General features: G+C 49.5%; 1 protein-coding gene across 1 annotated transcript in view; it reads right to left on the bottom strand.

The window, feature by feature from the left end:
• LOC113212769 (glutamate receptor 1-like) overlaps nucleotides 1–11999 on the bottom strand; it is a 355157-nt gene that overhangs the window by 29857 nt on the left and 313301 nt on the right. Inside the window, exons 3-4 of the mRNA XM_052265819.1 lie at nucleotides 2136–2263; nucleotides 682–811 (exon numbers count right to left, since the gene is read on the bottom strand). Coding sequence (XP_052121779.1) covers nucleotides 682–811; nucleotides 2136–2263 — 258 coding nt within the window. The remainder of the gene's footprint in view (nucleotides 1–681; nucleotides 812–2135; nucleotides 2264–11999) is intronic.

The raw sequence follows: 11999 nt of genomic DNA, 5'->3' as shown, positions 1-11999 counted from the left end.
CACTTTACAGCTCCACCGCCGCGAGAGAGAAAGAGAGAGAGAGAGAGAGAGAGAGAGAGAGAGAGAGAGAGAGAGAGAGATGGTGAAGGGGAGTGGGTGCACGAATACCTCTTTTATTCGGTTGCGCGCTTTTACAGCACCAGGGCCCTGTAGGAACGGTGCATCTTTACTATCGGCCACTGATCGAGCCGCGTTGTGTATAGCATGGCTGGTGGCCACCATCGGTGCTGGTGCCGGCTGCTGCTGGCGCTCCAAGTGGGAGTCCATTTTCGAGATTAGCTGTAGAGGGCACGCCGAAACTACACTGCGCTCATGCACGGCGGAAGTACGGAAGTACGGTGGACCGGGAGAGCGGGCTTGTACATTTGTAAATACGACGTGTTCATTGTTCATGCCATCCGTTCTTGTTGGCGGCACGGTAAAATCAATGCGTGAAAAGGGATAAACTTTGAGGACCTCCTAGGATTTGAGGAAATCCCTTCCAAAGTCCCCTCACTAAAGAAAACAAGTGTGAAATTTTCTCATTTTTTTAAATGAGATATCCTCGAAACATGAGGAGTTTTCTTCAAATTTTACAAGTTCTTCCAACTTGTACCCTGTAACTCGAAGAATCGGATGGTCCTTTCACAGCGTTGGTGGTCCCTGGTCTACACGGGACCGTGGAGTTGCTGCGCCACTTACCGTCGTGCGAGTCGTACATGTAGATGATGTGCTTCCAGCCGTAGAACTTCACGACATCAATGATGGCCTGGTGGTACTCAGGCCTCATGCTGATGGCGTAGTCCAACGACCCCGAGGACGGCGTCAGAACCTGCCAGACAATATTAAAGGTAAATGTGTTTCACAATTAATTGTATTGAAATCATATGCACACTAAATCCTTATGCATTGTGTTGTGCATAAACATGCAGAATTTTATACAGCTATAACATTATGCACAATTTTATGCATGACTGTACAGCTTGTGCATCACTATGCATAATTTGTTATTCATTATGTACAAAATTTGTGCATATTACTGGCTGTATAAAATTTTGCATGTTTGTTATGCACAATAAAATGCATAAGGGTTTAGTGTGTGGAACTATATTAATGTTGTATGTTAATGAACTATTTTAATTGGGCTCGGTAAGAAAATAACAGTCGAAGAAGTATTTCCCGATCTGAGAAAATCTTTGATAAGACTTAAAGCAAATGATAGGATACCCTGGGTTTTAGCGGTTTAAAGGAAATTTGTTAGGAACTCTGATTGTTCCTCTACAACGGCATTGAAACTCTGGAAAGGTGAAGAATTATGATGCTTGTAAGAATTGTAGTGTCATTTTAACAGCTAAATGATCTTTTAAAAGTGATTGAAGTAAATAATTTTCCTCTCCATCCCAATTGAAAGTAAAATTCACAAGACATTGCGACTTTGCACAGAACGTTTATTCGCGCGGCCAGACTCTTCAATAGGGCTGACGTTCCACGCCTCGCGCAGCCCAGCCGATAAATTAGTTGCCTCGCAAGAAAAAAGAAACGAACGCAGCTAAATTTATGACCGCATGCTCAAGCCACTTCGGATGGATTGGGCCGCACACACATAATCATATTGTGCGCGCTGCTGCCATCAAAATTGGGCCGCGCAAAGGGGCACACAAGCTCCTTTTTCTTTGTTTTGTTTTTCTGTTGTGGTTCGGTATGGTGGTCGTGATGGTGAATTGGGATAGGGAAGGATAAAAGCGGATGGGGCATCGAGGAGTCTCGCGGTTCGATTCCCACATCGATATGTCATATCGAGTGTGCTGATGACGGCTGTGCAGCGCGTATGGGCTCTGGCCGTGTTTTTTTCTCCAAATCAGACGCGACAAAGGAGAAATAAAAACCGACTTAATTATAACACGTTAGATAAAAATCATCACGATTCTTTTAAATTTGTCATACATAAAGAGGTTGTTTTGCGATAACTCTTAAATTTAAGAACCGTCAACGAGGTGCCTCTCAAAACCATCAACGGAATGTGTACAGACAACCAACAACACGTGGCATAGCCTGGAGCTCGATCCGCACCCAGCAAAAAATTTATTCATCTTGCCGATCTACTTGGGCGTAGGAAGAAAAAAAACCCATCGGATCATGGCCATGTAGGACCTTACCTTCTCAGGAAACCAAGGCGTGACGAAGGGCATCTGGAAGATGTTTGAGTACGAGTGCAGCGTGTCGAACGAGTCTGGTGACACCGCGCCCAGCATGGCGAACACCCCTCTCGAGAACTGGCTGCATACTGCAAAAGGAAACAAAAGACGCGCGTCAGCAAACAAAGCAAAATTGAAAAGTTTATTCCCCTCATAATAAACGTCCACAGGCGTGTCATGATTAACTTCTTCCCTCGCCCTACATGATACACTTTTAGGTCAAAGCAAACACAAGTAAAAAATAAAATAAAATACAACGAACAAAGTTAGTTAAAGCACACTACCTTTGAAGGAACAGTACACATGGCAGTTTGGACGGTAGACTTGTCAGACACCTTGTCAGACAGTAACATTTTTAGGAGGAGCGAGGCACACATGTGCAAGTGTGCGTTAAAGGGGAGTGAGAGAGGGGGCAAGAGGGAAGCGGAGAGGGGAGGGGGGGCATAGAGGCAGGGAGTTCATTTCCAGTCACACAAGCCTACCGCACCAAACCCATAAAATCTGCTCTAGCGCACCGCATACCTTGTGCACATCCAATTTCCCCGCGCGCACCTCCTGTTCGCCCCCTCCCCCTCTTCCTCTTTTCCACTTTCGCACCCCTTCGCTACTTCGCGAACTTCCCGTCACCGCCGCTAGAGGGCGCTCTGAGCAAGAACCTCGTTATTTTCACGTTCTTTGATCTCTCTGGCGCGTTTGTCTCATCTCCCCGAATCTCATTTTCCCCCACATCCTGGGGTCGGTCGGGCGGCGCGACTGACATCGTGCAGTGCGCCATTGCGCAGCTACTGACGGCCGAGCGAGCCAAACAGGCTGAGCGGGAGCAGCTCCCCAAAGGGAGTACTCGCTAACAATACATGAACAGGTTTGTACCTCTCGGACACACAATAATATAATTGAGTGTGATTTTCACAGATTTGTGATATTTAACAGGAGGTGTGTGCGCGCACACCCACTCACCCATACACACACACAAGCTTTGCAACTGTACGTAATACTAAATTGTTATCTATTGAATCAATTAAAGCGTTTTTTTCTTCCATTTCTGAACAGCGAAGTGAGTGGTGAAATTAAACCGTTTTCACAAAAAATTCCAAATTCAATAGAACTACCCACGAAATACCAGACACTAACTCACGCAGCACCACACTTAATATTACGAAACGCTGCCAGCGTTCATGACGAAACGGGAAAAAAGGGCAACAAAATTAATTCACAAGTCTCAGGCGAAATGAAGGAAGCTGCTGCGGACGACAAGGCGACGGCAGCGACGGCAGCGGCGAGGGACGGAAGGTCTCATCATGTCACTCGACCTCTAATTTCACTTCGTTTTCGTCTTCTTTGCTCTTCTTGTGCCTCCGCTGCGCGCCGCTCTCGCCCCACCTGACGAGGCGCTCCGCTCAGAAGTTGGCGAGGGACTTGTCCTCGGCTGCCGTGATTACAACACGTGTCCGTGGCGTTACATCAGCAGCCCTGCGCGTGTGTGAGTGAGAGCGAGAGAGAAAGAGCGAGACGACTATAAACAAAGGTGCAATATAGGGGCTTTGTCGTTATAACTTACAACAAAAGATTTTGTTCATAGAGCGAGAGACAGGGAGCGCCCGTTGAGTAGGCCGGCCCGTCACACATGCGAGTGGGGCGGGCTTGCCTGCCCCGCGACTCGCAGGCGCTCCTGCCCTCCGGGAAGGATTCGTGGAGCAGCTGCTGAGGCGGCTGGGTCCGCTCTGCCATTGCCAGCCGTATACCGTTGGCCACTGCATTTTGCCAGAATTGCAAGACTACAGAGAGAAAAAAAGATAGAGAGAGAGAGAGAGAGAGAGAGAGAGAGGGAGAGAGAGAGAGAGAGAGCGCAATTGAGCAGCGCACCAGCAGAAATCCATAAGACCGGTCGGTCCTGCTCTTCTCGAGACAGGAACACTGAAGGAGCTGGGGAGATGGAAGGAAGAAGTCTGGAAGAGTAAGCCAATGGGAGCGGCCTTTTTAGTTATTTTAAAATAATACTATGAAGAAGACGTCAAAAAACTGAATAAGGGGATGGAGGCGAGTGGAATGGGATATGGAAGGCACCGATAACGGAACACGAATTAGACCCTAATTGACTTATGGAACGGGCAGAGGTTTACGCGGGCCCGACGGACAATGCAGAGCCAAAGAGAAAACGGATTAATTTTCTAATTTTGGAAGGAGAAAGAAATAATGCGAAATGAGCAAGCGGCACCCATTGCGAGGATGAGAGAGAGAGAGAGAGAGAGAGAGAGAGAGAGAGAGAGAGAGAGAGAGAGAAAGCGACAGACAGGAATAGGGGGAGAGAGAGGGAGAGGGACAGATATGTCTCTATAGAGGTGACAAAAATCACATTGTTTAACTTCTCACTTTACCAGCACTTTTACGAGGGAAAAAATGTAAGTAAAGGCGAAAAATATATATAGGTCAACGAGGAAGATTTCTAAAAACACTAATCTCATTTGGACTGCTTTTTACTTCACTCTCATCCCGAAACTGATCTTTTGCCGCTCTTTGTCATTTTTTATTAGTATCACGGTAAAAACAATGTCTCATTAATTGAGAAAAGAGGGAAAACTTTGAGAATCTCCCAAATTTGAGGAAAACTCCTCAGATATCGCCTCAGATTTTGAGGACACTCCTCAAAAAATAAGGAAAAGGAACATTTTTTGAAAAGACTTCCTCGAAATCCGAGGAACTTTCCACAAACCAATTAGGGATTTTCTCTAAGTTTTCCCTTTTCCCTTAAAAATGAGACATTGTTTTTACCGTGATGAATAAAACGAAACTACACGGAATAATTGACAAAATTGATCAGTAATTCTTGCTGTAGAGAATTCTACGTTTTAAATGACACAAATAATCAGTACAGGTCTGAGAGTATTCTAGGCGCCGTCTGCTCATCTAAGATTGACGCTTACCGCGCTTTGATCCCCCCCCCCTCTCTCTCTCTCTCTCTCTCCCTCTCTCTCTCTCTCTCTCTCTCTCTCCCTCTCTCTCTATGTCTCCGCGCCCACGCGCCTCCCGCGTCTAATTGGCCCTGTGACGTGGAGGTCTTCCGTCCCCGCGCACAATAAGCCAGGGCACCATTGACGCCACACCCCGCCACGCGCCGCGATGGGGAGGCAGGCTGGGGGCAGCAGCGGCAAGCCCTTCGCAGCGCGCCGCGTAGCGCCGCGTAGCGCCCACCCCGTCCCCTTTAATATCCGGCCGAATGGAGAGAGCATCGGGCGGTATCGTTTACATTAAGGAATTTTCTCCGTCAGCAATAAGAAGCGGAACAGCGGTGGCGGCTTCGCGGGGCGAAAATTTCTTATCCTTCGAGGGAGCGGGGGGTTTACTTTTCCTTTTCGGCACTGTCTTTCTCTGTGTGTGTGTGTGTGTGTCTCTCTCTCTCTCTGTCTCTCCCTCTCTCTCTCCTTTGCTTAACTATGCCATTCGTCTTGCACTGTTAAATTCCTACAAAGCAATGCTTTGCAGGCGTTTGCAGAACTGGAAAGAATTTACATCCTTTGTAATTACGAAGCATTTACTTTGCAATTACAAGGAGGTGCTTTGCAATTGCGAAGCAGTATGAAATGAGCTGCAAAGTATTGATTTTGCAATTGCATGGCATCACTTTGTAATTTCAAAGTAATGCTTCGTAGTTGGAAAGGATCTGCAGGTCTGCAAAGCATTGCTTGGCAGGAATCTGACAGTGTGCTCTTTCTTGAATGCGTCATTTAAAAAACACGTTACCTTGGATATGATTAAAAACCTTAGATCCAAACAGGACATGACGAAATCTTTGTACATAGCTGTATTGAAATCTGTAAACACGCTCACGAGTTTTTTAATACGTTATGAAGAGATTTCTTTACACTGCCGTATTACAAAAAGCTGAGGATATTTACAGATTTCAGTAAGCTGTGAACAAAAAAATTGATAATATTTTAGTGTGTACACTGGGAAAACAAAGGTAGGAATCAATATTCTTTCTTGGGGTGTTAACGACTTTCGTGCCTTTACAAGGGTATGCCAATTAATTGGTGCACCAAAAGATTCGCGCCCCTGAAAAGTTTTCGAAAGGTGCCAATTTTAGTGACTCTGAATACGGTCGTGCCTTAAATTTCGTGAATTACAATTTAGCACCTTCAAAAGGCACTAAGACCTACCTTTGTTTTTCCAGTGTACCAACCAATTACCCGCAGCGACTTAACCCCCTGAATTCGGTTTACGGTTGCCGCTGGTTCACCAGATTGCCTCGGCCTAATATGTCGCGAGGGGTGTGCGCTGTTGTCCATCAAAAATCACTTTTTCCTACACAACAAGGTCGCTTCGCCTGCCATTCTGCGCACGTCCAGGGCTAAGCGAGATTGTAACGGAGTTGAGGGGGAGGAGAGAGGGGAAGGGGAGGGGGGGGTAGCAAGGGGCGTACCTCAGCCTAAGCCGATATTGCCGCTGCTTATCCGCGGCAGGTTAGGCGGCGGGAGGCTCGGGTTCGCTTTTAAAGAGCATCCCACACCGGGAGGTGCACGGCACTGACACGCGCGCGCTCCGAGAACAGCAAAAGGCGGTGGCAAAAGAAGAGGCGTTGTCTTGCACAATAGTGCGGTGTGGGAATATAGCTATAGAAACGAAGTTGAGGAACGCCGCAGCGGCCAGCATAGACATACACTGCTGTCGAAATGATAAAGTCAACACACACACACACACACACACACACACACACAAAACAGGTGCCAACAGTCACAGTGAGTTCTCGGCATGGCATGGCGCGATACTAGCAGTCCTGAGCGCCCGGAGGGTATGCAGTCCCGTGCAGCAGAGGTGCAGCGCGGGCCTGCCTACCCCGCGGGCCGCAGGCGGCGGGCGGCGGCCGAGGCACACAAAACCGGTGCGAACGGAACCTGCGACTGCGGATGGATGAATGGGAATGGGTCGATGGAGAGGGTCTCGGTCTCTCTCTTCTCTCTCTCTTTCTCTCTCTATCTCTATCTCTCTCCCACGGTTGCGGGGAGGCGTGCGGTCCGCATTCCTCAGCAAATTCCTGGTCACAATGGTATCGCCTGGCGGCGTGCCGTGGTCCCCCGGCAATCCGAGATGACAAGGACAGATACAAGGGGGCCGCGTGGTGTGGCGGGGCGTGGCGAGGCGAGGCGTGGCGTGGTGGGAACCACGCTAGCGGGCGGCCGGGTCGGCCTCTACGCCACCGGCAGGTATCACATACCACCATAACACCATGGGCGGGTGACAAGGACGCCACATTAAGGTCACACCAACCGTCGCGTGATTGTGTGTGTGTGCGTGTGTGTGTGAGTGGTTGTGTGTGTGTTTGTGAAAAGGGTGACAAAGCAGGTTGCTGAAATTTGTACATTTATACGATACTTTATTTATAGTACCTTTAGGGCTTAATATTGCTTTTACAGGGACAGTTAAATTATGAATTCACATGACGAACCCGCGCACTGGCAGGATTTAGCCGGCTTTAGCACCTTTCTTTATCCAGCGATGCGATGGTGTCGATCGTCATCGCGTTGTCTGTTGAAATGTAGGACTTGCGTCGGTACAGCAACGAGGGTTGGTTGGCACTACTGCTTCTGCAAAACACAACCCATCGCCAGCTGGCGGCCCGGCCGCCCGGCCGGCCAGTCCGGTGCTGTGTGAGTGTTACTGGTGCGATAGCAGAGACTCCGCTTCCAGCCGATCGCCCCCGTGGCATTTCCAGGCGTTTCGCGGATTGCTTCTGGCCGTGCGGCGCCCCTCCCCTCCGCCCCCCCCTTCCCTACCTCACTCTCTGCCCAGTCGTGCCAACCGTCCTCCCTTCCGGCTACAGGTTCGAATGTCAGGCCGGCAGCGGCGTGTGGCGAGGCCGGCGGGCGGAACACGGTTGGGCGGGGTGGGGCTACATGGACCGTGCGGTGAGCCAAGCAGCAGGGAAGGAGGCAACGCAACAAAACACGACGCAAAAGAGGCATCTCATTCCGTTGAGGCCCTTGCATTAAAATGGCAACTTTACTTCAACGGCAACGCTCCAAACCTTCAGTCCAGCAGAGTAGGAAATATGATGGACGACGCCGTCACCCTAACATACGAAGCACTCTAATCAAGCGAAATGCTATTTTTTTCAGGGTGCAAGCATGTTTGTCTTTTGTAGTATTAAGAGCACTCAATGCACTCCAAAGAGTGAGTTCGGCCTATTGAAATCCGTGGGGGATTTATCGCATCTAAAACCCGAAATACATTCCAAGAAAAATGAAAGCGAATTAAAAAGAAGTTGAACACAATCATATTGCTGACGTATCGTTGGAGAAACCCAGGCTGTGGGCGCTCACCGCAACCGCGTCTCGTCTTCGGCAAGTGGCGCCTCAACTCAAAGTGACGCGTCTACCTGGCCAATCACAGCCGAGGTAGCGGCGGGGCGGTCCCTGCTCCTGCTACCCTCTCCGGCACCCTTCAGAGTCCCCTTCCCTCCACCCCCTTTGTAAATTCGTGGCACGCCGTGCACGACATGGTGGATGCGTTTCAGATTGCCAACCATTAACCGGGTCACCTCAGCGGCGGAGTAAAGTGACGAGAAGCAGCCGAGGGGAGGCGGCCAGGGTGAGATAGCATGCGAACCCGCATCACGGCATGGCTAAAACCTTGCGAAGCATTTGCTACCGCAATAGCAAACATATTGCTTCGTTGTTTCAAAGATTTTTGAAGATTTTTAGTTGGTTTGAGATTATTTTGGTTTTGTTTAAGGATTGAAGCAGTAACACAAGACACACTCCACGCTCTGACAGCAAAGAGTTTCAAACATATAGGTGCACTGAAAAAGCTTACTGCGAAATTCCCCTTAAGTGACAGTGGCCCTGCAGCACTGTAGCTTACGGTGAGTTCTCACCGTTCTTTTTATTTTCAGTTTCAATGTCACTGTTAGCTACGGTCAATGTCAATGTAAGCTACGGTTAATCAAGGCGCACAACCGAACTTCGCAGTTATTTTCACCGTAGCTTAGAGTGACATTCGCCGTAGCTTACAGTGAAATCTAATTAAGCTACAGTGTCATGCAGGGTTCACTGCAACTTCCGGTGAAATTCACCGGAAGCTTTTAACAGTGTGTGTACACAGTGAGGTGTAGTCCACACAGTGAGTGTCCTTACATCTGCAATATATATATAAATGTTAATATCCCTCTCTCTCGTCCAATTACACACAATTAATATCTCGTTACGTAACACGTGTGTGGTGGTGTGGCCCCCAACGAGCATCCTGCGGAGTAATTCCCTCCCCCGGAGGAAGACTCGCCGGCACCGGAAGTCGGGAACGTCGAAAGAAACGCAAGACCGGAAGTGCCGAGTCGGGCGACCGAGCTCAGCCGAGCGAGGCGCCCAGGCCGCCGGGTACAATGTCTGCAACGCTCGGGTGGGAGGGGGGAGAGACAGAGACACAGAGGGAGAGAGACAGAGAGAGAGAGACAGAGGGAGAGACAGAGACAGAGAGACAGAGGGAGAGAGGGGGGGGGGGTAGAAGAACGCGAGCGCAGGGCAGGAGGGAGGCCTTGAGAGCGGACCCCTGCCACCAATACCCCATGGAAGGGCCCGCCACCCGCGCCAGCCGCCACGCAACGCCACGCCCTAGCTATGTGAAGCGACAAGGGACTCGTTGCGAAAGTAATTCAAATCAATAAAAGTGAAGTAGCTATAGAAGAGGCCAGAGCCATTCAATACGGTACGGGATGAACACGTCCTCCGTATAGCAGAAGGTCGCAGAGGGCAGCCCCGCACAACAGCAGTGCACAGGAGGAAGAAAGAAAGCGAAAGAATAAAAAAAAACAGTAAAAAAAGGTAATAAAGTGAATCTAATCCAAATCCGCAGCGTTAAGGTCGCATCGTGCGGGCTGTCAGTGAGGCAAGTAGACGATTAGCATACCGTGCCCTTACCCCTCGACCCTCCCTCACTCCCCCCCCCTCTCTCTCTCTCTCTGAGCGGCCCTGCAGGTCCTGGTTTGGCAATATTGGTTTCCTGCCCCCTTCGCCTCCCCGCACTCGACCTCATCCCGTCTGGTTTGGCTTTCGAAAAGCGCCATTCTTTCAATCCTCGCTACTGACCCGCGTCTACTTTGACCGCGACCTAGACGCCGACAGGTTAAATGGAAGGCGTCGACGTGCCGTGGTGCAACAGCCACTTCTAATTTGCGGCCCTTTCAATTTAGGTAAAAACATGAGGTAGTTTTTGTTTTTTATGAAACCTGTCAAAGGGCGCCAGTGGCGTGTTTTCCAACCACTTTACTCGCAGTCCCGCTAGAGCACGCGGCATCTACCTCCACACCGTTTCCACATCCAACAAAATAATAAAACTGTGAAATACTGCGATTTTCCACGCGACAAACCCTGCACCGTTAAAGGCGCGCACACCTGCTCTGGCGAGCGGAGCGACTGACATTCGTCCGTCGGGTAGTGGTGGTAACTCTCGTGAGATGTCGTTATGACGTCACGTGCCACATGTTCGGCATCCAGCGCAACGGAGCAGAGGCATAAAAATGTCAGCGGGTCAGAAAGAAAGAGGTGGGGGGAGGGAGAGGGAGGGAGAGAGACGACAATGCATAAAAGCAAACGGATGGCACACTACCACCGCTAACGCAGGAGTAACCGTTTGGGACGCACGGACGCCTGTTCTCTGTTCTGTCTGTTCTCTCTCTCTCTCTCTCTCTCTCTCTCTCTCTCTCTCTCTCTCTCACACACTCACATGCCCACATCCTTGCTGCCCTGCAATAACATAAACAGCGCATACTTTTTACGGTTTCTTGCAGCCGCCGCCTAGACAATTGTTGTGTGGACGCAGACAGATTCACTCCCACGCTCATAAAAAGAAATCATTCTTGCGTTTCGCGTGTCTCCTCTAGCACCCACTGTTCCCTTGGACACAAACACCTGAGAGGAAAAGAAAATGGATAGAGCCGGTATCTCTACGCGCACTAGCGCACTGATTCAAACGCCCCTAGAAAAGTTTAACCGAGTTCAACTGTTATGCGGGCTCAGTCAAGTATTTTTCGAAATCATCCATATCACAGCAAAGCACGATTCCGACAATATTCAGTATCGGTCGTCGAAAGAGCGACTAAATAAAAACCATGGCCGTAGCTGATCACAAGTTTGGCGTTCGACTGTTTCGTTTACTTTCCGACTGCGGAAGCTGCAGAAAGATTTGACATGAAAGCTTGGACACTGCCGTCCTTTCCAACTCCAGCCGGGACACAGGTCACAAAATGGGAACAAGTGAAGCACTGCAGTAAACGTGCTGCGCAGGTCATATAATGCCGGCGGCGCAGCTTGGCACTCTTACGATCGAGTGCGAGCGGACCCTACCTGAACTTATGTTCTTTTTCTCTGATTTATTTGAGTACTAATTTTTGTTCTATCCCAGGAAAAAACGGGGGTGCACATCTTCAAGAGAATACGTCTCCTCTTCCTAGAACCACCACCGAACGAGCGCAGACCAGGTGCGTTGTTGTTGCCTCCCGACTCCCTCCAGTTTCCCTTTCTCTCTGGTCCTCTATATCTCAGGGTACGCCTCGGCCGCCGCCGCCACACTGCCTTGTCGACTGCACGGCTGCCATTTATGTGCGCAGGAAGCTAGCGTTTTTTCCCCTTCCCTCCTGCGGCGTTCCTTCAGCTTTTTTCAACGTCATCGTCTTCTGCTTCTTTTTCAATGCCTTCTTCGTCATAGAAAAAAGGGGTGGGGGTGGAGGGGTTGGGAGAGAGAAGGCGGGAGAGAGAGAGAGAGAGAGAGAGAGAGAGAGAGTTTGAGTTTGAGTTTGAGTTTGAGTTTTATTGCCACTGAGAGAGAGAGAGAGAGAGA

The sequence above is a fragment of the Frankliniella occidentalis genome, unplaced genomic scaffold (genome assembly GCF_000697945.3).
Source record: "Frankliniella occidentalis isolate FOCC.00 unplaced genomic scaffold, Focc_3.1 Scaffold31, whole genome shotgun sequence".
Lineage (NCBI taxonomy): Eukaryota > Metazoa > Arthropoda > Insecta > Thysanoptera > Thripidae > Frankliniella > Frankliniella occidentalis.
The sequence above is the reverse complement of the archived record's forward strand: the minus strand, read 5'-3'. Positions and strand labels throughout refer to the sequence as shown.